Source organism: Xenopus tropicalis, chromosome 2 (genome assembly GCF_000004195.4).
Source record: "Xenopus tropicalis strain Nigerian chromosome 2, UCB_Xtro_10.0, whole genome shotgun sequence".
NCBI classification, from domain to species: domain Eukaryota; kingdom Metazoa; phylum Chordata; class Amphibia; order Anura; family Pipidae; genus Xenopus; species Xenopus tropicalis.
This window is the reverse complement of record NC_030678.2, coordinates 109,332,634-109,360,073: the sequence shown is the minus strand read 5'-3', so window position 1 is coordinate 109,360,073 and position 27,440 is coordinate 109,332,634. Positions and strand designations below refer to the sequence as shown.

General features: G+C 39.5%; 1 protein-coding gene across 5 annotated transcripts in view; it reads left to right on the top strand.

Annotated features, from left to right (window-relative positions):
• The window catches only part of lims1 (LIM-type zinc finger domains 1), a 60,031-nt gene that overhangs the window by 20,430 nt on the left and 12,161 nt on the right, over positions 1–27,440 (top strand). Inside the window, exons 1-3 of one of the 5 annotated variants that reach the window (XM_012956570.3) lie at positions 11,836–12,065; positions 22,958–23,117; positions 26,467–26,533. In XM_012956570.3, the coding sequence (XP_012812024.1) occupies positions 11,959–12,065; positions 22,958–23,117; positions 26,467–26,533 (334 nt within the window). In that variant the 5' untranslated portion in view covers positions 11,836–11,958. 5 annotated transcript variants of the gene reach the window in all.

Genomic DNA, 27,440 nt, shown 5'->3' with positions numbered 1-27,440 from the left:
TGGAACTTTCTGGATAACGGGATCCCATACCTGTATCAGGCTTACCTTAGCAGATTTTTTTTTTTAATTTATACATTTTGGGTTTCCACTGTACGGTCCACCCCGTTTGCTGTGCTGTGGTGAACAAGACCAATGACACTATTTGGAACATTTGTATAACATTTATGGTAAATGTACCAGCCACAGCAGGAAATGACACTTAGGGGCACATTTACAAAAGCACGAACGGGCGAGCGTTCGTGCGAACGCTCCGAGCGTATTTTCTGCGATTTTTTCGGGCGTCCACACGACTTTTTCGTACCGCGCACAACTTTTTCGGACGTTTGCACGAAAAAAACAGAAAGGTTTTACCGCTGTTTACAATTGTTTGGTACGAAAATTTCGTGACTGTCGGATCGCCAATACGATATTATCGTGACTAATACGATTTTTTCGTAAGCATTTTCGTGATATTTGCGATCTTACGAAATTTTCGTTTCCAATACGGTTTTTTCCCATTCGTGATTCGGATTTGTGGATTAGTAAATGTGCCCCTTAGAGTAACTATAATTAACTTATGATCTTAAATGTAAAACATAACTACTAGGTTATTTTAGCTACCCAGGGTGCAGAACGTTGTACACTATAATAATTTCCTTATATTACATTTCCTTTCAAGCCTCCTGCCCTTGAGCAAAATGTACAAAAGTGCTTGTGCTTAAAAAAAATAAATAAATAAATATATATATATATATATATATATAAATATATATATATTTATAGCGAACCCAGGGTGGCACTCTGCTTCAGCTCTTACCTTGGGTGCAAGGTAAATGATTTAAATATCCAAAAAAAGACCAGCAACACTGAGTTATATTCCAAAAAGATCAATTGTGTATTAAAAACGCATGAACAGCCTCAAAGAGATCAATCGTGTATTAAAAACGCATGAACACTGATTGATCTTTTTGGAATATAACTCGGTGTTGCTGGTCTTTTTTACACACACACACACACACGTGTACAGTTTAGCCTTGGGATCCTTGCTTCCTAATGTAGAGCATGCAACAAGTTGGGAGGAAGTGATAAAGTTGCTGTAAAACTAGTTTCCTTTGTATTTCAGGGCAGGGTTTGAAGGGGTAATTCATTTTAGTATGATGTTACCAGTGGCAATTTAAGACATTGTAGCTTTTTTTTAATGTTTTTTTGTGTCTGTTTTCATAAATGATTGAGTCATTTAATGTGCTAGTCTCCAGTTGACTTTGCTTTGCTAGTTCTGGCATGATAACTTGTTCTTGCACAAAGCCACATAATGGTTAATATTTTACAAGCTGCAGTAGATGAGTAATATAAGTTAATGCATTGTAATGGAGAAAACCTTTCATGTTGTGTTAATGTATCGCTTTGTGTAGGCTGCATACCAACAGCCAAGGCTTTCTTGATTGCACCCATCTTGCTGTTATAGGGGCCGTCACTTTTTATATTAAGACTTATTACTATTGTACAGTACCTGAAGTATTATACATTTTCATTTACTACAGTCATAAGCCTTCCTAAAACAGAAGTTATTCATATGCCTTATGCTACATAGCTCTACCTTAACACTAGTAACTCTCTCTAACTTGTGTGTCCTTCAGTAATTGCTTTATTGTTTAATGTCCCTGTGGCCAAATATGCATCCAGAACCCCTAGTTTAATAGCACAAATGCAGCCTTATATTTCAGAGCCATATATCAAAAACTTCAGACAGTCCAATCTCATTAGTGCAGGATATTGCAACATGGCTTCTGCATGCCTTCACCCTTAAAGGATAAGTAAACCTTTAAAAAAAATTGACGTGAAATTACACAGGGTGTTTTTTCAAGCATGTTTACTGTTTAGATCAGTTATTATTTTGACTTTTAAGGTGGCCACACACATGGCGATTTCCAATCTTTGGTCGCACGAAAGATCGTACAATCGGCCACTAACCATTCAGGGCTGAAATGGCAGATAAGGAGGTAGAAACAATAGGATTTCTACCTCCTTCTGCCGATTCAGCCCTGACGGCAGATTTTGCTCAGGCGCCTTCTATGGCGCCCGATCAAAATCTTTAAACTGGGCCGATCGGCGAGTGGACTGATATCAGCAGCTTCCTGCGATATCGGTCGACTCAACGACTTGCCATACACGCACCGAATATCGTACGAAACGAGGTTTCGTACGATATTATCGGTGCGTGTATGGCCAGCTTTAGAGCTGTTTAAGTTTTAGTAACTGCTAATATAATGAATTTTAGAACAGTAGCATCATCTGCTGGTCAATTCCTGTAACTGTACAGTCAAAGAGATACAGAGAGCAGAGAAGTGTTCTGATGTTGCTCTGCTCAGGGAAGAGCCCAAGATGCCCTTTCCCATTTTCTTCCTGAGCAGAGCAACATCAGAACACTTCTGTTTTCCTTCTGAAGGTATATCTATTTGACCTACAGCAACTGACCAGCAAGTGGCTCTGTTGTAAAAATGTATTATATTGGCAGTTGGTATACAGGCCCGGATTTGTGGCGAGGCCACAAAGGCCCGGGCCTAGGGCGGCACAAATTTAGGGGCGGCATGCCGCCCGCCGCAAAATAATTTGTACATTTGGCTCCCATATGGAGCAATGGGAACCTCCCCCACTGCTCCGTATGGGACTTTAAATGTTTGTGCATGCACACTTGCGCTCGCAGCCTGGGGGCACGGGGTGGCCGCGCGTTTGCGCATGCGCACGGGGGGGGGGCGCGTCAATGGGGGCGGCCTAGGGGCGCCGGCAAGACAAATCCAGCGCTGTTGGTATAAACTTAAATAGCTACGAAACTGGCATTTTACATTTTTATCAAAGTGCTTAGAAACGCACCCTGAGCAATTTTAATATAAAAAAAAAAAAAAAGACATACATATCCTTTAAGTGAAAGTTAAAGCCTCTCATTTTTGGTTTTAAGGCAGTGCTATGCATGAAGCATGTGAATACCTTCTGTTTTAAAATGGAAAGGCCTCTCTGGTTCCATTTAGCTGTTCCTATCACCTATCCGTGATGGTTTCTTTGCTTTATTTAATATGCGGGAAAACTTTATGTTCATTTAAAGCATTTAGTCATAGGACTCATAAGTGTGTGTTAATTTCTGCTCAAGCCAAATCATGTTCATAAAACCTTTGCATTCTTATACCTGTACTGAAATGAAGTACTTTACAGTGCTAAGATCCGTTATCCAGAATGCTCAGGACCAAGGGTATTCCAGATAAGGGAACTGTCTGTAATTTGGATCTCCATACCATAAGACTGCTAAAAAAAATCAATAAAACATTAATTACACCCAATAGGATTGTTTTGCCCCCCAATAAGGGTTAATTATATCTTAGTTGGGATCAAATACAAGGTACTGTTTTATTACTACAGAGTAAGGAAATCATGTTTAAAAATCCAAATTATTTGATTAAAATGGAGTCTATGGAAGACAGGCTTTCCTTAATTCGAAACTTTCTGGATAATGGGTTTCTGTATAACAGCTCCCATACCTGTACTAATTATACAGACCTGGGCTTCCATGCAATATAGTGATCAGCTGACCCCAAACCATCACTTCATTCATCACAATAAATGCTGATATTTATTTATATAGTTATACTTTATGGTGCATCGGGAAGGGAAAAAGAAGAATGTAATACAACGATCCAGTTGTTCAAATAAGCACTTTTGCAATTTACATTTATTCATTTTGAGGATTTACATTTCCCATGCTACACATGGGGTGGATTCTCAGCCTGCAGATAAGCAGAGTCTGAGAATCCGCCCCAATGCTTTAAAGGACAACGAAAGGTTAACAGAAAATAAATCTTAATATAAAGGCATAGGTTTTTATCACTTACAGCCCATAGTATTTCCAAGCTCCCTGGTTGACTGTATGAGGAATGGCGCTCTGTGCTGACAGCAAGTACAGAACTCCTATAACTTCACTGAAATCTACATTCACTACCTGTTGGCTGCCCTGAATCGCAATTGGGGAATTTGTAATTTTGGGAGTGCCGAGTGGGGGTATGTTTATCTGTGGTCTATGAATACATTAAATGCAGAGTAAAGAACGTGCACCTTGGGTCAGGGGAGGTATGGTTAAAGCATGCGCATTATCAAGCAGCGAGGGAAAGGAACAGGGGAATACCTTTTCCAAACTGGTGTTGTTCAAAAAAAATAACTAAGGAAAACTTTTATTTGGTGAGCCAAAACTATAGCAATTTTATTAAACCCTAGGAGAACTATTGAGGAGTATGGTGTGTTAATTTTCACTTGTGTTCTCCTTTAAAAACCCGATAGTTGTGCCCACACCTGGAAGCAGTGCTTTGGCCAGGGTGCAGGCACACACAGTGTAGCAGCTACTTGTCATGGCTACTAACATAGACAATGCTGATCATTTACATTTTAGCTGCTGCTAGTAGCTCAGTGTGTCTTCACTCTTAATATGCTGCGTGGGCCTGCACCTGGGCCGCAGCAGTGCTTTCAGCGGTCACCCGCAGTTAAATCTTGGCTACCGTGGATGACAAATGTCCCCAAAGTGCTTTCCCACCAGCAATAAAATGTATCACCAGGGAGGAAAGCACTTATGGTGCTTTGTTTTCTAAAGTCTCCCAAAGTTCCCTGTGCAGGTGCACGAGATTTAACCACCAGCGACTAAGCTCCCCCTGTGCCACTGCCCCTAAAGTAGCTCATAATACATTTCATTGAATGTGTTGATTTCTTATTGCAAAACCATGTTTGTGAACAAGGAGTGCAGAAAATATAAACACCCATTGTAAATTTTTCATTAATATTTACTGCAAAGTATAGAATGCCATTATCATAGGGCTAAAGAGCAGTAGTAATAATTGTAGATGACCTCAAGGTAAGCTGTGTGTCAAACATTCTATTGTTTCCAGTACTCAGAGTCCATGTAGGGGTGTGCAAATCACTCACACCTAAGCTACTACTATTAAGGTATACCATTCATGTCATAGGATTAGTTAAATGTTGTGGTATATATATATATATATATATATATACAGTGGTGTGAAAAACTATTTGCCCCCTTCCTGATTTCTTATTCTTTTGCATGTTTGTCACACTTAAATGTTTCTGCTATCAAAAACCATTAACTATTAGTCAAAGATAACATAATTGAACACAAAATGCAGTTTTTAAATGAAGGTTCATGTTATTAAGGGAGAAAAAAAACTCCGAATCTACATGGCCCTGTGTGAAAAAGTGATTGCCCCCCTTGTTAAAAAATAACTTAACTGTGGTTTATCAATTTCAATTTTCAATTTCAATATCAATTTCTGTAGTCACCCCCAGGCCTGATTACTGCCACACCTGTTTCAATCAAGAAATCACTTAAATAGGAGCTACCTGACACAGAGAAGTAGACCAAAAGCACCTCAAAAGCTAGACATCATGCCAAGATCCAAAGAAATTCAGGAACAAATGAGAACAAAAGTAATTGAGATCTATCAGTCTGGTAAAGGTTATAAAGCTATTTCTAAAGCTTTGGGACTCCAGCGAACCACAGTGAGAGCCATTATCCACAAATGGCAAAAACATGGAACAGTGGTGAACCTTCCCAGGAGTGGCCGGCCGGCCAAAATTACCCCAAGAGCGCAGAGACAACTCATCCGAGAGGCCACAAAAGACCCCAGGACAACATCTAAAGAACTGCAGGCCTCACTTGCCTCAATTAAGGTCAGTGTTCACGACTCCACCATAAGAAAGAGACTGGGCAAAAACGGCCTGCATGGCAGATTTCCAAGGCACAAACCACTTTTAAGCAAAAAGAACATTATAGCTCGTCTCAATTTTGCTAAAAAACATCTCAATGATTGCCAAGACTTTTGGGAAAATACCTTGTGGACCGACGAGACAAAAGTTGAACTTTTTGGAAGGTGCGTGTCCCATTACATCTGGCGTAAAAGTAACACAGCATTTCAGAAAAAGAACATCATAGCAACAGTAAAATATGGTGGTGGTAGTGTGATGGTCTGGGGTTGTTTTGCTGCTTCAGGACCTGGAAGGCTTGCTGTGATAGATGGAACCATGAATTCTACTGTCTACCAAAAAATCCTGAAGGAGAATGTCCGGCCATCTGTTCGTCAACTCAAGCTGAAGCGATCTTGGGTGCTGCAGCAGGACAATGACCCAAAACACACCAGCAAATCCACCTCTGAATGGCTGAAGAAAAACAAAATGAAGACTTTGGAGTGGCCTAGTCAAAGTCCTGACCTCAATCCTATTGAGATGTTGTGGCATGACCTTAAAAAGGCGGTTCATGCTAGAAAACTCTCAAATAAAGCTGAATTACAACAATTCTGCAAAGATGAGTGGGACAAAATTCCTCCAGAGCGTTGTAAAAGACTCATTGCAAGTTATCGCAAACGCTTGATTGCAGTTATTGCTGCTAAGGGTGGCCCAACCAGTTATTAGGTTCAGGGGGCAATTACTTTTTCACACAGGGCCATGTAGGTTTGGATTTTTTTCTCCCTAAATAATAAAAACCCTCATTTAAAAACTGCATTTTGTGTTTACTTGTGTTATCTTTGACTAATAGTTAAATGTGTTTGATGATCAGAAACATTTTGTGTGACAAACATGCAAAAGAATAAGAAATCAGGATGGGGGCAAATAGTTTTTCACACCACTGTATATATATATATATATATATATATATATATATATATATAAAATATAATTATTGACATTTATTTAAAAAAAACAGAGACATGATTTGGATCACCATAAAGAAAGCCAACCATTTTACTTCAGCATGCCATCCTCATGTTTAAACACTGTGGGAAGAGTGACTACCAGTAGATGGAGCTATTTGAAAATAAATCAGGAGATGCAAAGCTGTTTGAACGTTAGACAACTAGAATAATCTAAAGTTTACTTTACACTGATTTGTTTCATTAAAAAAAAAATAGAACTATGTCTAATTATATGTATTGACTGTTGTCATGGACACAGCAAGCAATACATTATCAAAATAGCACAGAACTGTAGTTGGCTTAATTAATGCTTACCCTTTCACACGGTTTCTCGTTCACTTTTTTTTTTATCAATTAAAGACTACTTTTTAAGAGACAGTATCCCTTTAAATCTCCTAAAATATAATTTAAGCATTAAATAAACCCAGTAGGATTGTTTTGCCTCCAATAAGGATTTATCAGATCTTAGATGGGTCAAGTGCAAGGCACTGTTTTATTATTACAGAGAAAAAGGAAATCATTTTTAAAAATTAGAATTTTTTTCTTAAAATAGTCTATGAAAGCTGGATTTTTGTAATTTGGAGCTTTCTGGATAATAGGTTTCCAGATAAGGAATCCCATACCTGTATCAGTGTTTGCAGATGACACAAAACTAAGTAGCCTAGTCTATGATGTTGCATTCTTGCAACTGGATCTTGACAAACTGTAAGTCTGGGCGGTAAATCTAACATGCACCTGGGATATAAAAATATGCAAGCCATTGCAGGCTTATACCCTTAATGGGACTGCAATAGGCAATGGAGTCCTTGTAGATAATAAACTTGGCTGTAGCAAGCAATGCCAAGCAGCATCTGCAAGGGCAAACAAGGTTTGGGAGATGTATTAAAATAGATTCAAGCAGGGGATGGACGGCTTTTTAGGAAATGAGGGAAAACAGGGTTTTTGAAAATAGCAGGGAGTGGTCCGATTGCCATCTTGGAGTCTGGGAGAATTTTTTTCATAATATTGATTACATGTAAATTCTTAGAAAAAATGGCTACATTTCCCCTGAGCTGCATACTATCATAACAAGGATCCAAGCAGCTATTCTCCTGGGTGCCATAAACTAGACATTTTCCTAATGCTTCTAACAGAATGTAATTCCAGGCATGTGATGGCCTAGATTGCTGACTGCAATATTTTGGCAAATTGAATGGTTCCCACAAATGGTCTGGAACTGAGATAAGCACAGTTTTTTAATAGTCGGATCATAGAGTGCTTTTTAGTACTTTGCACCTGAGATCTTATGCTGGTGGTGGCGGCTGAGAAGGTATTTCAAGGCTAAATGTGCCCACTTCAAGCCCACGCAAGGACTTTGGTGCTGAAGGAACATTAAATAACCTACGCTGATTTTGCTTGTAATTTATAGACGAGGCACAGAGTCTTGTTTACTGAGTGATCCCTTACAAATTGCCCCCCTTCTCCAGTGAGTATAATTTTCTTTAGGGATGTGTCCAATTTTTGGATAATTGGATTTCCATGATAATATTTGGATCCCCTTTCTTCTGTTTTGCCCATGTAGGGGCAGAAACGAGGGGCCTGCCCAACTGATATCTGGCCTGAAATTGGCCAGATATTGATCGGCCAGGTTAGAAAATTCAGTCGGATCGGGGACCGCATCGGCTCGTTGATGCGGTCCCTGAACCGACTGCCCCATTGCTGTCAATATAATTTGATCGTTTGGCCAAGCGAGCAAATCTCAACGTGTATGGGGACCTTAAGGGTTTTTTGATTGTAAGCTCCAGTTGAGCAGCGACTGATTTGAATTATAAATAATCTCTTTAAAGGTCTGAAAAATATGCTGGCGTATCAAATAATGGATATTAGTCTTTATGTTGCAAGAATAATCAATCAACTTAATAATTTAATTTCCACTCATTCTAATATGTTGTTAATTTGCACTTTACAAGAAATCCAATCTCTGCCAGAATAAACTCTGAAGATATAAAGTTTAGACTCTGCTGAGGCATGTGTTTGTGAAAGGGTCTTGATGTTTAAAATATCACACTTGCCTCTAGCCTACCTTGCAGATTGTCAGAATATTTCAAATACCAATACACTGAGATAAGCAGAATCACTAAATAGTATGGCTCTTCCCTGTGTTTTAAGGATACCTCACATTAAAGTTATAATTCTGAATTACTAATTTTAGTAATATTTTAAATTGTGTTGGGCTCAGTCTGAATTCTCCATGTAATAGAAAAAAAATTGTTATTACATTGTCAAGGTGCTGGCTGCACAAATTCAATACAAGAGCACACCCTTTAGTGCTCATTTACTAGAACTTGTGCTCCCCAGGGTTGTAACTCTCTGCATGGAGGGCTGGACCCAGCGGTTTACGCCTGACAAAGAGTTCTGTCCATACTGCTTGCCTTTGGGCAGACGGTAAGTACAAGGCCCCAAATGACATGCAAGGTAGGGGGCAGGAGGGGAGGATACCTTAGAGCCTCCCCTCGCCACCCCTTTTAAGTTTTAAGTCTAGTGTGGCCTGTGGCTATGTAGTGGGCAAAGCATGTTTTTTAATTTTTTTTTTTGCACACTGTGTGAGGCCCTCCTAATGTGTCTATTCTGCTTATCTTTGCAGTGGCGGTCTATGTTTTTAATTTAAGGGGGCAGTGTAGCTTCATTGAATACGGCTTGTGCTTGTGCCAATTATTTTTATTTAGTAGGGCAATCTCAAACGGAAATTCATATTATACTTCCTGTTCTTCTAGTCAGTGGTCCACTAACAAGCCTTTTCTGTAATAAGCTGCTCCTTATCTCAGTGCCTAACAGGCTGTTGCCTGGGGAAGGGAGGGATTTGCCCTTCTGTGGGGGAACAACACATAATTTGTCAAAATCAAATTTTTGCTGATTTGAAACGTTGGGTCTCCTCTGAGACCTGGAAGGGCATTTTGTTATGAGACATAGGGGCTGCTGTCTGTGGGAAGCAGCACACATAGGATTTAGTTGCCTTTCAAAGGCATAACTGTGATCATTTAATCAACAATAGCAAACTATGAAGCCACTCTGCATTGGCCCAGGTGCAGGCACACTAAGAGGAATTTCAAGATTTTTTAAGTGATGGGGCAGTTTCTCTCAGCAAAATCCTTCAGGCCATGGCATGAGGCTGCTCAGTTTGCTCCTCTTTCCCATCTCCTCCTCACCCTTCCCAACTCTGCTGTAATCTGAGTGCTGTTCTGTGCCTGCATGTTGCTGCCTGGAAATGAAGTCAGACCAAGCTAAAATGGCAGCTGCTATCTTAAACAGAGAGAGCCTCTGGTGCTTTTTATTCTGTGGAATGTTTTACCATACCTAAATAAATATAGCGTTCTAGCTTGCACTATTGTGGTTAATCCATTCGCAATAAAGTGCCTTCAGACGCTTAGTCGCCTGCAGTAAAAGATTTATCAAGGGCAACTAATTTCCCTGTGTGCTACCACCCTTATGGTGGCCATACACAGGCTGATTGTAGCTGCCGATATCGGTCCCTTGAACTGATTCAGCAACTTATCGGTCCGTGTAGGAGAATAAATAGCAAAGAAACAACGACTGGCCTGCCCGACTGATATGTAGCCTGAAATCGGGCAGGGTCAAAGATTTAGTTGGAACCGACTGCGCCTATTCCAGTCATTATAATTTGATCGTTTCGCCCCAGAGCCAAACGACCGAATTAGCCTAAATTCCCCCGATATCGCCCACACGTAGGTGGGGATATCGGTAGAAGATCCGCTCGCTTGGCGACCACGCCAGGCGAGCGGATCTTTACGTGTATGGCCACCTTAAGGCTGATGTCTTACACAGAGATTAGTCACCCACAATAGATCTCTCTTACCACGGGCAACTGATCTCTCCTAAATGCTTTTTCACCGTGATTCCCTTTGTTGCCAGTGGAAAGACATTCAGGAGAGATTAGTCGCCTCCATTAGTGGGACATCAGTGTAAGGGTGGTGGCACACAGGGAAATTAGTTGCCCTTAATAAACCTTTTACTGCAGGCAAGAGGCAGAGATTTATCACTGGCGACAAATCTACCACCAGCCTAAGCCTTACACCTGAATATTGCCCCTTTAAACTTTTGATGCCATAGAACTTAGATTTACCACATCAGTATAATTTTGCAATACTGCATATTTAATGTTTCTTTTCTGACTTTCCTTTGGGCCACAACATGTGTCTCCTGGCTATGTGTGGTGTGGCAAAATGAAAAAATTGTGGCATGCAAATGTTTAAAGGAAATTGATATCTCTGCTCCTAACAATGGGTACATTCCATCCGAAAATATCACCATATGCTCCTACCTGTGCCTGCACCCGAATGAATGGAATATGCTCGGGTGCAGGCACATGTAGCCGTTATCCGCCATTATCGTGTCTTTGGCGGATATCGGCTACATGTGCCTGCACCCGAGCGTATTCCATTCATTAGGGTGCAGGCACAGGTAGGAGCGTATGGCGATATTTTCGCAAGCTCTTTTCCGCTTGCCGAAAATATATGCCATACGCTGTGTGTGGCATCAGCCTTAAATAACAACATTTTACATGTATTGATTCTAACATGGGGACATAAGAAATACAGAATGTAGTGTGTGTTGAAATGAGTGCAGTGACATTATACTTCTTCTTGGCACACTTGTGATAAAAGTACTGCTCACAATTATGCTAAAATCACTGCATCTTTACATTCAGCTTGCTGTGTTTAACACACAAATGGGGAGCTCCTTATGTGGATCTGTAGAGATTTTGGTACTACCCTGCACCTTCATTCACACATGCATCACAATTTCATGGAGAATGTTGAAAGTACTAAACGATATTTTTTACTGTCCCTTCCCAGAAGCAAATGTATGTATTTCAGTTCCTCGGGCTATTAAGCAAAGCTCTGTTGTCATAGTCTGTGTGGGATACTGTCTCTTTTGCACAACAATACGTGGTTGTGTGTGTTGTAAGTGGAATAGGACAAAAGGCAAGTCAGGCCCACCCCCCTCCTGCAAGCTTTTCAAATAACTTCTCTGGGCTGTCCCATAGGTGTGTAAACTGGTGATAAGAGGAACATACCGGAGTGGCCTTGCTGTAGGGTGTGTGCTAGTGAGAAACAGGAAGTGGATGACTGCTTCTGGCAAAGGATTCCTCATCTTGTATTAGTGCAGGTGTGCAGGCACACGACTGATCTTTCTGCAGGCTACACCTTTTCTATAGAAACAAATACTTTGGTAAGGAGATATGAGCGCATTACAGCTTAAAGAGCTATCACAGTCAGACTTGTACAGGAGGAGAAAGGAGCGTCCTGACAGCCTGGGACTCAATGGCATTCATGCAGACAAACTAAGGTGAGCTGGAAGGGGGTTATGTAACCTACCTCTGTATCTACCTATTTCTTTAACTGCTGATCATCCCAATCTGGGTTACACAGTTAACATACAGTATATAGAGTGAGGCTGCCTTTTGGGACCTTAGATTGAGGCAATTGGCACTTGTTGGATTTTAATAGAGGGGGCTACAGAAATTCAGTATATACATGCATATAAATAGTCATACATACATATAAATAGGCAACACAATAGAAGAATATTTTGTTTTCTCATTGTAAAATCTAGTTGTAAAATAGATACTGAAGTGTCAGGCTTATATTTGTGCTGAGTTGGTTAAAATATCTGGTGTCTCCATTTGAGTTTTCTAGGAAAGCTTTACACTGAAATGCTACATGCCTGACACAGCGGTGTTAGTGTGATGTTCGGAATGTCTGGTGCCTATGACCCTGCTGTTGTGTCTTGGCACATCCTCTTTGTGTGTGTTGATAGTGCAAGTTGGATCCTGTTCCTTCTCCTATCTCCTCATGGGGCGGTTGTGCTGACTGAAGGGGCTTAAGACAGAAGAATGCGGTAGAACTGCTCCGTGACCTCCAATAGGCAGCCAGCAGTGAGGGCTTTCTAATGCAGAGCACACTGATAAGGAAATATTGGTTGCTGTGCTGTACATATTGACTTTGCATCTGGTGTTAATTTTCATACAAAATCCAGTTGCTGTCTGTATGTACTAAATAATGCAGGCAGGGTTGTGTAATCTTTTCTACTAATGGTTTCAGTAGGTAACCAGACGCAATGCATCATGCCATGTTTAACTCCTGTTGGTCCTTATGAAACAGATGCTAGCAAAGTTCAATCCATTTAGGGCTCTGGCACACGGGGAGATTAGTCGCCCGCGACAAATCTCCCTGTTCGCGGGCAACTAATCTCCCCGAAATGCCATCCCACTGGCGAAAATGTAAATCGCCGGTGGGATGGCGTACGCGGCGGTGCGAGTTCAGTTACGCGGCGGTGCGAGTTCAGTGAAATAGCGGAAGTTGCTTTGAGAGGAAACTTCCGAGATTTCACTGAAATCGCGCCGCCGCGAATGCCATACCACCGGCGATTTACATTTTCGCCGGTGGGATGGCATTTCGGGGAGATAAGTTGCCCACGAACAGGGAAATTTGTCACGGGCGACTAATCTCCCCGTGTGTCAGAGCCCTTAGGCGTGGATACTTAAACAGACAATGCTGATCGACTTGTGTTTTAGCAGAGGCAGTTCTTAGTATTGTCTATGGCAGGGTATTTTCTGGCATTTAATAGCCATTAAAAAGTAGCTGCTACTAGTTGCTCTGTGCGTCTTCACCCTTTAAAAAGAATATTAAATTAATATGTTTTGGCTTGATCAATAATTGATATGACAAGCGTAGTCTATGTAAGCTGTTACTTGTATTTTTGTAAATATACCAATATGTTTTCTTATCTGCATCACTTGCTGTCCTTCCAAGGAGTAAAAAAAAGCTTAATCCCTCTATAGATAAATCATTGCCAGTAGCATTTGTAATGACTAGGCCTAAGTGTTTGAATTCAAATTTACATAGTGTAAAGGTGGCCATACACGGGCCAATTGTATCTGCCGATATCGGTCCCCTGGACGATTCTGCAGCTTATGGGCTCGTGTAGGGGCAGGAATGGGGGGTATACCGCATTGCCTTGTTGATGCGGTCCCCGAACCGATTGCCCCATTGCGACCATTATAATTTGACCCTGGGGCCAAACGATCGAATTAGCCTACATTTTCCCCAATATCGCCCACCTGTAGCTGGGGATATCAGGAGAAGATCGCCAAGCGAGCGGATCTTCACGTGTATGGGCACCTTTTAGTTTTCATCTGAAGCCAGAGGGTTTGACAGTTGGCAATTAACACATTTTTGTAAGTTTTAAATCGGTGTAATCCCACTTACATTCTACACGTCCAGCATCTATGCAGGGACGCTCACATACTTTTGGTGCATGTGCAGTACCGAGTTGGAGATGCTAAGGAATTGAAGACGTGCAAAATATATATATATATGTATATATAATATATTTTATATATTAAAGTTTATAAAACATAAAAACATATTTGAACATGCCGCTTTTAATGTTCAAAAGGATAAGGATTACTTTACTGTATATCTCCTTTTTTGTATGTAGTGCTGTGTTAAAATCTCCTTCTTCAGTCTGTAAATATAATGAAACCCTAAAGTTAGAGAGGAGATTTTAACTTCACCTTGATCTCTCTACCTCCTTTGGGTATTTTGAGTGACACTAGTGGTGTGATGAATGTGTGAATTTGGAGTGATTTTGTTGGGGGTGCAAACACTTTTGGTTAATCTTACACAAGTATGAGAGTGGTTTCACAGAGGTGAATAATTGTGTACGCTACACTATATTTTATTATTTTTGTTTTTTCACATGGCTTCTTGAGGATTTTGACAATTGCCTGTCAAATACTGATTGTCACAAGCTGTGCTTGGGGTTAGCAATACCTTCATAAACAATAGCTCAATGCCCAAATGTTTGTCACATAATGACAAATGACTTTTGCTCATCTAAAGATTGCTCAGATTTGTTCTGTCAACAGAAAATTTGTCTCTTTCTGATTCATATATTCAGAATATTCTCAAGCATTACATTCTCGGAAATTGAAAATTAAATGTGGCATTGTTAGATAGAAACAAAGATTACATTTAGACTTGACTAAATAGCTGAAACTAGTGTGACAACAGCAGTGTTCTGAAACAGCTTGGAGTAGGTGGATTCAGTATAGTTTTTAGTCATCCGTGCCATTATGCAATTAGTAACTGGTGAAGTATTCATATCTTTAACAACGCTGTATATTTTATTTGTCATTTCATCGGACAAACTGCTGGGTAATATAGCTGAGGATTACTGTTGCAAGCCTCTGTGTGTTGCACGCTACTTTCTGGACTCTATCAGTGGAAATCATAGAAGTTTCCAATTAACCAGAACCAAGGGATCAGAGGCGGTCTTTTTAGATGAGTGTTTATAATATCAGTTAAGAACTTGTTAAGATGGATAAAATTATTATTCTTTAAAAATTAAAACTATAATAAAGGAAATGTAAAACAGGTACTTTTAACTTATCCAGACACACATTTGCAGTGTCTGCACTCTGATCCCAATTCAGAAAATGGGTGCTTGACCAATGTAGATAAATACTTGCAAGGAGGATCAGTACACCACATGAATAGTGATAATTTATTTCACTGTGCATATCCCATATGCACCGTAAAATATGAAGTCAGCATAATTGAACAACTTAAAATAGAGTGGTTAAATAAGTAGTTCCCCTTAACTAATAGTATTTATTTAGTTATTTTTACACTTTATACTAATGATACATTAGTTAGTGCCATTTTCCAGGGGCAGCATTTAATTCCTGCTGAGTATGACCATAATTTGCATTTCTTAAACTTTACATAAACTAAGTATACTGTAGAGTGTGCTATTCTGAGACAACTGACAATTGTTCTTCATTTTTTATTATTTGGGGTTTTTGAATTATTTAGCTTTTTGTTTTGTACCTCTCTATTTGGAATTTCAGCCATCTGGTTGCTAGGGTCCATTTTAATCTAGCAACCAGTCAAAAGACAGGAATATGAATAGAGGAGGGCCTAAATAGAAAGAAAAGTAATAAAGGGAAAAAACTAAATGTAGCCAAAAATGTAGCCTCACAAGGCAATAGTTTTTGGCTTCTGGGATTAGTGGACCCCAATTTGAGAGCTGGAAAGAGGCAGAAGTAGAAGGCAAATAATTCAAAAACTATTAAAGATAAAAAATGAAGACGTGTAATGAGGTGTAATTCGGTTACATAACAACTGTTTTATTATGTATGCAGAACAAAACTATATCTAATAATGTCAATAAATATAAAACTCTGCATAGAAAGTGTATTATCACGTAGGTAGCTGCACAGTACCTATTGCATTATAATTGTTTCCAACACTGGAGGTACAGCAAACACAGCCTGTACTCCTGTTGGAGGAAACAATAGTATTACTTCAGGAACCCCCCCCCCCCATCCCCACTGGGAGGAATGGAGGTTCTATTGACATGTGTCCCCACAATCCAGTCACATATGTGCATATAATATTTAGACAGAGACACTCACTCATTATGCTCATTCATATGTTTCAATATGGTTGCCCGCACTGGAACATCCCAGCTTGTGAGGGTAATTATCTATGGAGGAAATTAATTTGATAGGATCTTTGTAAGTGTGCCAAAATGTGTTGCCAAAGCAGCAGAATCCCGCACATTGATATGCATGGTAACTGCCTTCAAGTTACTAGAAAAGCTTTCTGACATTTTTGGGCTACTTTGGGAGACTTTGTATTCAGCTCCCAAAGGTGCCCTGTGTAAGTGATGCATGGGTTAGCCCAGAAGTCACAAGGTTCAGGGGGTTCAGGCTAACTTACTACATTTTGGGTGGGTAGTGCATCAGGATCCTCCATCCAACCTTCTCCTACTACTTGACACCTGCTGCAGCATTTAATTTATATACTTGGTGTAAGAACCCACAGAGCGGTTCAGTCGCCCGGAATAGATCTCTGCTATCGTGGGCCACAAACTGCTTCGAAAAGTCTCCTGAAATGCCATCCCACTGGCTAAAATGTAAATCACCGGTGGGATGGCATGTGCGGCGCGGCGATTTGCCGAAATCGCTGAAGTTGCCTCGAGATCGTTGATCGCGCCGCCGCTCATCCCATCCCATCGGCGATTTACATTTTAGCCGGTGGGATGGCATTATGGGGAGATTAGTCACCCGCGACAAGGGAGATTTGTCACGTGCCGACTAATCTCCCAGTGTGCCACAGCCCTTAACGTGCCAATCAGAGGCTAAATTATCCAGATGGATGTCCAGCAGTTCAGCCTGTTTTATAACTGTCTGGAAAGTACGAGCAAATAGACACAAATATCAAATTAAATAGATATGTTGATTCACCAGCATGTGTGCAGCTGCTTTGAGCAGCAGAGTGCCATTCTGCTTTGCTAGCGGGTACTACCATATTGCTTGCCAGCAAATTAGGACAGCCTGCTCAGCTGCTGACCTCCATGTTTGACATGTGGGCCAGTCATATGCTTTATGTATGATTTGGCCACATGTGAGTCTCCCACTTCCTTTTTCATGTGACCTTTTAGGGTTTCTGCTAGTAATATTTTCACTGTGTTAAAATGAACCCAACACAGTGCAAAATATGTTGACGTTTTGGCTGAAATGGCAAACCTGCCTAACAGACCATGTATGATCTTTCCACTTGAAGTTACCAGATTTCTCATAAAATTACAGTTAGCAGTTCTATGCTAATTGCAAATTGATGCCATAAAAATATCATATATTCAGTTTTAAAATGTAGCCAGCTCAGTTATTTTTAATGTTTGTTTCCAATATGTCTGGCAATCTGACATATTTATAGTGAAGAGATTTTGAAACAGAAGCTTCTAGTGGAATCCAGTTGTTGTCCCTTTGGTTAATACTGCTTTATACATAAAACTATATTAGTTCTCACCCAAAGGCTCAAAACTTTTGAGTTCTTTCTTTATCACAAACTTATCTCCTGTATACAGGTATCAGACCCCTTATCGGGAAACACGTTATCCAGAAAGCTCCGAATTATGGACTCCATTTTAATCAAATAATTCACAATTTTAAAATTAAATTCCCTTTTCTGTGTAGTTATAAAACATTTTTTAGCAGACGAGGTATGGAGATCCAAATTACGGAAAGACCCCTTATCTGGAATACCCTTGGTACTATACCTGTAGTACTTTTTGTATTCTTGGATTTAAAATGTTAAGCTGTGCATTCAAGCAGCTTGTTTATAGTGCTTGCATTGTAAGAGTATTGTTTCATCTGCCTCTTGGATTTTGTTTAAATGCCAAATACCTGGATTGCTATGAATTTAAATTAATATTTCTCTCTGAATTAATAATTGGCTCAGCCTGGGAGTTGCAAACTAATTGCACATTTAAAAATGTAAAATCACCATACTCTGTAAAGAAGGCAGAATTATAAGTTCCCTCTCCTACTTTACTATTTCTGTTAAAGGTCAGGCCAGAAGGTGACATTTCAATGCAGGCATTTCTATAATAAGTATGCAGTTCAGTGCCAGAGAGTCTGGTGTCGATGGAGGATACAACCCTATAAGGATCTTTAGGCGTGGAAGATGATTTCCAACAGAGACTGACACTTTGTTGTTAGCCAGTTACATCATCTGCTTTCTTTTTCATGTCACAATGTTTAAACATCATTAATATTTCTGCACGGTCTTGTCCTAGCCCAAAGTAATTTCTCTACTACTGCTTGAATTAACGCAGACTATCTATATTTTGCTGTGTGTTAGAAACTTAAGTACACAGATCAGTAGAGGGCAACAAGCAACATTTTACTGCCCTTTATGTGTGGCCCCTGATAACCTTTCCGCTCACATCCAACTACAGTAACTCTGTAAATATTAAAAAACACTTGATTTCTTTCTTATTCTTTGCTTTGTTTTGCCCTTTATGCAGCAATTTGCGTGCATTCAATGAAGTGCCATATTAGAAAACTTTGAATGTGGTAATGCAGGCGTTACGTTTGTGGTGCTTAGAAAATTAGTGCAGACAGCACAGCTACCTGGTGGGCCCCTTTTCTGTAGCGGGACATAAATTGGGCATCACTGGCGCACATTTTTACTGACGAGATGATATTATTGTTTAAATTGGTCTCCATGCATGCATCATTTTTTGCCACCTATACAGACCCCCTGGTGCCTGTATAGAAAAGAAACACTTTTTTGACATACACTAGGGGGCAGATTTATCAAAACACGAGTTCGAATCCCGAATTGGAAACGAAAATTTCTGAAGATCGCAAATATCACGAAAATGCATACGAAAAAATTGTATTATTCATGATAATATCCTATTGGTGATCCGAAAGTCACAAAATTTTTGTACCGAACGATTGTAAACAGTGGCAAATCCGATCCGATTTTTTCGCTCTAAAAATACGAAAAAGTCGCACAAGCGTCGCAAAAAGTTGCGCAAGGTACGGAAAAGTCACGGAAAATACAATTGGACCGATCGAACGAACGCTCGGAGCGTTCGTGGATAAGTAAATGTGCCACTAGGTGTCTTGGTCACAGTTACCTTTCCTTGAAAAGTTAAGGTAGTCATACACAGGCCGGCAGCTTTTCAGCCTGTGTATGGGGCCCTCAGATGAGTGTGTCCGAAAATTGCCCATATGTCAATCGGGCGGGTGTAAAAATCTTATGCAGGTGACATCCAGATGAGGAGTGAATTGGCTAATTGATTCATCCCAATGGCCTGCATCCCATCAGTCCCATGGCCAGAGGGCTAAAGGATTGAATCAATCTGATATTGCCCACCTCAAGGAGGGCATATTAGTGAAAGATCTGCTTGTTTGGCAACCTTGTCAAACGAGCAGATCTTCACATGTATAGCTTTACAGGGACCACAAATTCCATAGGCCAGACAATAAAAAAATAAGACTGTTTCTAAATTAAAGACTGGTTGCAACTGTGTAACTGCAGTGCATGAGTGAAACCTTTGTTTAGTTTGTAATTTACTTTCTATAACAAGGTTCTTTTTTTCTGAGATTGGGAACCAAAGAAAGATTTGTCTGTAAAAGGCACAATAAACACTTGCAGAAAGTATGCTAAGTATAGCTTCTAGTCAGTTGGCTTGCCCAGAAGCTTAAAATCTTGTACTCTGGTTTGAATCAGCAGTGTTTTTATTGTGCTGGAAGTTATAGCCCAAGTATTGCTGGCTACAGAGCACTAAATAATAATGCAGTGCAGTTTAACAGTTAATTTTCCACTCTGTGGAGGGAATGGAATTTTTAAAATCAACATGAGGGAGCAGCTGAGTCCCACCTATCATATGTGACGTGTTTATACTTCACAGCCATAGTTGGAATGGATGCTGTGGAATTTGCTTGCTGCCTAGTAATGTATTCCAGTGTGACTCATTGTGTCAGTCTGGAAGAGCTGTAGTCTGAGAGCGGTATTAACTACAATTTTTATAAAGTTTAGCCCAGGAACTAGTCACTTTGCTGGAAATTCTACGTTTCTGCTGAGAATATCCAAAAGGGTCAAAAGAATGGAATTTCAGACTAGGATTCACCCAGATATTCCAGAAAATGGGGAACTGCCTCCCATGGAAGTACCAAACAATTTTGTACCCCAGGAAGGTGGAGGAGAAGATGAAAAGCCAGTATCAAACTTGCAAAGAAGGCGCAGTGATGTCAAGGTCTATAAAGAAATTTGCGACTTCTATGCTAGATTGTAAGTGATCATGTCTTGTGACTTTTTGGTGGCATTGGTTTGTATACTGATTTAAACTCCCCATGATAAATTTTGGGGTGCTAAAATCATACATATAATTTTGAACACCTAGCCTAAAAATCAGTTATGGTGATTGCAGTCTTTTAAGGGCAAACCCTTATTAAATTGTGCCTATTGGTATTTCAGAGGGGTATACTGCTTTATGTTTTACCACATTTACTTCAACATTTTCATTATTATTATTATTTTATGTCTAAAAATTGCTGGTAACTATATGTAGGTTATGTCCATATGGGCAAATGTATTTATTATTTTGTTTTTAAATTCTGTATACATCTTTGACCCAAAATGTTGAATTTTTGTGTTTAAAAACCTTATTACTGCCTAGAAATATGCCAACTTAGTTTGATGAGCCCCATAATGAAACCTTTAAAGCATAAAGGTAGCTATAATGGAGTAGCTGAGCTGTTGGAGGTTAACTCTAACTAAGTAAAGTAAGACTCAGGGCGTTATAACCATTACTGCAGTTGGGCAGAAAAAAGCAGGCATTGCAACACCCTGTCCACCTGTCAGTGTTCTTGCTGTTATTAAATGGAAGCCATCCAGGCTGACACATGCAAAGCAGTGAAAGGCAGACCACCGTGAAAAAAACATTCAAGCAAGTGGTCTGTACCAGAGGGCATAGGCAGTCATACCATCCCCTGTGCTATTAGCCTGTAAAGTATTTGAGGCCTTGTGCATTTCTGTGGAATAGCCATGAGTCTAATAATGGCCTCTAAGACAGCTGAATCAGAAGTACAAAATGCAGGCCTAGAAAGGAGGTTAACTAGGTCAGCCTGTAACATGAATTGTATATGATTTATTTAAAACACTCTGAAGTGGGAGTGCTTATCTGCATTCTAAGTTTCTTTGAAAGAGCTTATATGCTATTTACAGTGTCTGTCATAATGTTTCTTTTCTGCCATAATAACATAATTGTTAATGACTGCTAGGCACACTAATGCCTAATGCCATTGTAGAATCACCATGTTTACTTCCCCAGTAATAAGATCGTTTCATAGGAGTAAATTTAAGAGGGGACAGGAAAATGTTCTGTGCATAGAAATCAAATTTTCCATGCAAATAAGCAAAGATATTTTGCTACAGTTTCTCTGTTTCCAAGCATGTTTCCAGTAGTGTCTGTGTTACTGCTTTTGGACTGCAGTTCTGACCACTTGGAATGTGTGCTACATATATTGGCAAATATAGGAAGGGGAGTGAGGCTAGCACTCAGTCAGTGAGGGGTTAGGCTGTTGTCACACTGCTGACTAAATGGGGAGGGCATTCTGTGACAAATAACAAATAACTCATCATAACTGTGTCACCAGAAACATTAATCCACCTAGAAGCTCTCCCTTTATTTCATATAGGGTCCACTGGTGCCTTTTAAAATATTTCCTGCTTATTGTTACTGGGTGTGGCATTATACTGTTTCTTTCATTTTCCCTAAATATCATTATTGTAGTTTTAACTTATATTGTTGCTTTTATTATTTTAGTAATCATTGTTATTTTATTGTTACGCTGCATTTCTATACTGCCTGTGCATTACACAGCTCCTTACAAAACGTATTCTCTCATTCACATCCATTCATTTCCTCAGTCTAATTTCAGTCTAATTTCCTTACACATACACAATACGATTACTTTGATTAGGAGACAGTTAAAAATATCTAGTAAATGAAAATGTAATTCTAAGCAACTTTCCAATATTTAAAAATAAAAGGGGTTTAGGCCGCCTCTTTGCACTTCCTATGATTAAGAGTATAGCCAGCTTGGCTTTTCTTGCGAATTCCTATGATTAAACCATTGTTTTGAATTTCAAATGTTTTTAAGTCATTTGTAGTTGAAATCCGTATTTGACTATCCCTTTCTGTCTGTCTGACATAATGTAGCAGAAGTCATTTCTCCTCAAAATCTGTTTATCTGTTTACATTTTTTCAGTCAGAATTAGAAGTGGAGGGAATATAAGCCAACAGACAGATATTGCTTTTAATAGCCAATAAATATACAAACAAATTTAAACTACTGAATATTTTTAGACAATGCTTTGATTATCCCAGACACTATACTTGTGTATATTTGTTTGTCAGTGGGAGTTACCATGCTTAACTCAAATAGAGTTGGCGCTTGCTTAATATAGTGAAAAGTTACCATGCTATTTGCCTTACTTGTTGAATGTATGCTAGAAAATACTAATACATGGCATTTTATAGGACACATTATCCAGAATGCTTGGGACCAAGTGCTTTCCATAAGGGGTCTTTACATAATTTGGATCTCCATGCCTTAAGTCTACTAAAAAAATCAATAAAACATTGATTAAACCCAATAGGATTGTGTTGCATCCAATAAGGATTATTTATATCTTAGTACAAGGTACTGTTTACAAATATTTTGGCACCCCCCAGTGATTAGACCTTTCCTTCTTCTTTAACTATGCACTAACTCATGTGCAGTCTGTTACTACATGTATTGCCTACATAGATTGAACAGTTAAAAATCCAATTTAGGGGGCTGAACCTTGTCTCTGTTTTTGCAGCAACATGGCGAATGCGCTGGCCAATGCAATTTGTGAGCGCTGTCGATCTGGTTTTGCTCCTTCTGAAAAGATTGTCAACAGCAACGGGGAACTGTACCATGAGCAGTGTTTTGTATGTGCTCAGTGCTTTCAGCAGTTCCCAGAGGGACTCTTCTATGAGGTAAGGGCTGTGTGTTTGTTTTCCTTTGTAGTTCCGTGTGGGCTCTCTTGACTCACCTATGATTCTCTCCATACAGTCAGTAGTCAACATCCCCTCTGTCGAGTAATATTTTCCACAATGGGAATTATCCCTTTAAATTGCAGAATTTGTTGTTTTTGATTGAAAAGCATTTTTGTAACATTTAGAAATATATATTTTAATACATGCTAGTGGCAATAGCATAATGTATTTGGTGCTAGAAATAAACAAGCTTTGGAAACTGTACTCCACAAAGAATGAATTGCAGGGTTTTCACCCCCTGTTTCTAAACATTGCTACGTTATTGATACCTAATAGCCAATCTTAGCCCTTATTTAGCATCTCCATGAACTTTGATGGTGCTTGTGTTGCTCTCCAAGTCTTTTTACATTTGACTGTGACTCACGAGTAAGAAAGGTTGGGGACCCCTGCTATAGAGTAAATAAAACTTTAAATAAATAAATTGCTCCCACTACTGCCATATTCTTTCATACAATAGGGGTTAGAGGTAGGACTGTAAATTGCAACATTGTGGGCAGAAATGACGTCACTGCAGAAATATTTTGTTTTATTTAGCGTGCAGCATAGGTTTCAATTATTGCCCAAACATCTCTGCGGTCCCAGGCTCTACAGAATCCACATGGCTCATGACAGAAGTAAAGCCCTGGGGGTGGTGGAGCAATGGCAAAGGGGCTCAACCTGAAGGACAGTTAGGGTGAGATATGGGGATGATGCCTTTTTGTTATACTGCCTAAACTTTAAGGAGTATCTAGAAGGTAAATTAGGGTAATATTTGAGGTAAACATTTATTTGCTGTCCTAGGAAAGGACTAGGGCTGGTTGATACACCAACGGTCTCCTACATCTGTTACCTTGTTATTAGCTAATGGGGTGGGGCAGATGCCTCCAAGGAGGGCTTAAATTAAATAAGTCAGATATCAGTTGGCCTAAACTATACCATCTCTGAATTGTTGGTTTTAGTTTGCTGATTATGTGCTTAATAGCGATGTGCGATTCAGTTCAAAACCTGCAGTTCGGACTGGCCCATTCCTTCTTCAGTGGCAGTCAAATTTGCTGTTACCCAGGTGCTACTACAACCTCTTTGTTGTGCTACTACAACCTCTTCGTCCCATCACACAAGTGACGTGGGACGGCTCTAGTTTATATACTTATGCTTGCCATGCCCCCTCCAGTGGCATAACATCAGAGAAGGCTCAGGTACATAAATCAGCAGGCCGGGTGCAATCCACAGTGGCTTATGGTGGGTTAGGGTCAGGTGCAGATCGAATATTTTTCAACCTGCACATCGCTAGGGCTTATTATGTCAAAAACAAAAATGTTCCAGTGAATTATACCTTTTTAAATATAGAGGGAATTTATTGGATATAACCCAGAGTTAAACAAGCACTATATATTATTCTTTATTGCCTAAAGCTTAAAACACTCGTGTTGTTTATAGCAATTTTCACAAGCACAAGACAAGGCACGTTTTTCCTTTAAAGGAGAAGGAATTGTAAAAACTAAGTAAACTTTATCAGGAAGCACTCACATAAACGCTGCATCTATATCAAAAGAAACACAAGATTTTTTGTAAACATGTTCTTCTGGTATCTGACTTCCTCTCTCAGACAAATCCTTAATTCCCATGGCCAGAGTCAGCACAGCTGTCTCCTGCTCCCCCCTCCTGTAAGAATGCTAAGAACTCCCTCCCCCTTCCCTTAGGAATGTGTGATCTCTGCTATAACTGCTAGAGCTGCAAGCAGGAAGCTATTTAAAATGGCAGCTGCTGTCTTAAGCAAATGGAGAAAGCTTCTAGGGGTCTTTACTCAGGTTTGGCAATGTTTCCTGCAGAATACATATATTGGTCTAGGTGGCACTAATGTGGCAAATCTATTGGCAGTAAAATGCCAAAATGACTTTCCTTCTCCTTTAAGAATTTGTTGTGTATGCTGGTTTTGAGCAGATTGGGTGATTTAATACAATGTTGCATATATTTTGTTCTAGCTAGGGATGCACACAATCCAGAATTTGTTTCTGGATTTGTTTGAATCCCTGCAGATTTGTTGGTCCGGTTAAACCAAGCCCTTAGGGGCACATTTATCATAGAACTTGGAGTATTGGGTCAGGCAATTATCATTAGCGGGAAAAAAAGACGTTGTATATATTTTGCCCCTGGAAGTTCACTATTTTGTCGGTGGCAAAGCTTTCAGGGGAGATTTGTTTCCCTCTGTAGCCCAAATTTAACCTTGGGAACAAATCTCCCTGTGTGTCATTACCATTAGACACTAAATCTTGTTTGTTGATCTGTAAACAAGTTAGTGCAGCTTTTCCATATATTAACTATATGGGAAGTGAGCTGTGTCACTAAGAATATAAGGTAGCAGTGTCAGAATTCAAAACTCTCTGCTTGTGCTTGTGTGGGCAGATAAGGTTACTGTTATAAACCAGAAATACACACAGGTTTAATCACTAGCATGTTGCCTTCACAAAGAAATACTACTTAATTATTTATTTATTATTATTATTTTTTTTATTTTTTTTAATAGCAAAAAAAAGTTTTGTTTTGTACTCATGAAAAGTTTGGTCAGCACAGCTGCTGGGGTTACTTAGCCTGGCTGACTTTAAAAATTGTCATTTATATAATAAATGAGTTTTGGAGGTGAATATCCCATTAGTGTTCAAATAATCCAAAAAAAAAAATAATAATAATAATAATAATAATAATGGAAATATAATCCAATGGATACCAGATACCACTACAGGGAACAAATATAATACAGAAAGTGTTTCTGAAACTGTAGAGTATATCGCCGAAAAAGCCTTGTGAGGCAACTTCGGTGATATGCGCGAAATCGCGCCGCCGCGTGTGCCATCCCACTGGCGACTTACATTTTCGCCCGTGGGATGGCAGGGAAAGGCAACTCGGGGAGATTAGTCGCCCGCGAACAGGGAGTTTTGTCGCGGGCGACTAATCTCCCTGTGTGCCAGAGCCCTTAATGCTGTATAGCACATATCTTAGCTATTATCTCTATCCAAGCCCTGTCCAACACCAGCGGGATTTTGTTTCGAGGTCTTATTGTTTTGGAGTGTTAACCTGGCAAATGACAAAAACTTTCAGAAATATTTGCTTCACTCCCTCATTGCCCTCTCCCTGCTTCTGCTTGGATCTCTGCATCCAGTACCTTTCCACAGCCCATTTCCTGATCTTCATATACCTTGAGCAACACCTTAAAGGGCTATTTAGTATGTACTTCTTAGTGGTCTCTGCAGTCTTTAACTATAGTGAGCTTTTCATAAGCAATTACAAATACATTTTATTTTTATAATTGCAGTTTGAAGGCAGAAAATATTGTGAGCATGATTTCCAAATGCTGTTTGCTCCCTGCTGCCATCAGTGTGGTAAGTAGCAGTTTGTTTGTTTTTCAGATATGTGGCTTTCATTTACTTATTTATCAAATCAGCAATTAAAAGCATTTTTTTGCCTTTTAAAAATGGCAGTTAGACTGTGTAAGACATGCCTCTTTGTCCACATATAGTCACTGGTAAATAGTGTCATGCTTTGCAGAAATGAATGCAGACATTCAGTCTCAGATCGGCCCAGGATATCAGCTTTTACTGGCCATGTCAATGTCTGTAAATATTTTTTTACTGTAATGCAGTGAAGGTGCATTGTGGCATGTAACAAGTAAATCTGTTTCAAGTCATTATTTTATTTTTGGAAAATAGGATTTTACACATTTGTTAGGAACTCTTGGACTGAATATTGACAGATGTTTTATACAGTGTATTATCTTACTGAGTAAACTAAGGGATCTGTCACATGTACACAATATTGCTTGGTCAAACTAGGCAAACATCCTACCTTGTGATTTAGCCAATAAAGTGCAGTAACTTCATTGTTCAGTGTCAGAAAAGCAAATATTACATTCACCACCAACAGGAATAAACATTAATATGTAGATGCATATGACTTCTTGTGTATTATTTTGTCAGTATATCCTACTGAGTATCTGACTCATTGCTTGCTCATAGCATATATTTTACTTATAAATAGGCTGTAAGGAAGCATAGGTATTGCACTCAAATTATTGATGGGATTCCACATCTCTTTCAGGCAGCCATAACTAAATGGTGCTGTTCTAATGTTTTCTGGGAAAAGCCTTGATTAGAACAATCATAATGACATCTACCGTTTACATGTAGAAATGTCAATATGTAGAGAAGACATGCTCAGTGCAAAGAATACTTTGCCTGGAGTATGCAATGGAAAATAAATAACACACATGATTTTCTTGGACAGGGTAAG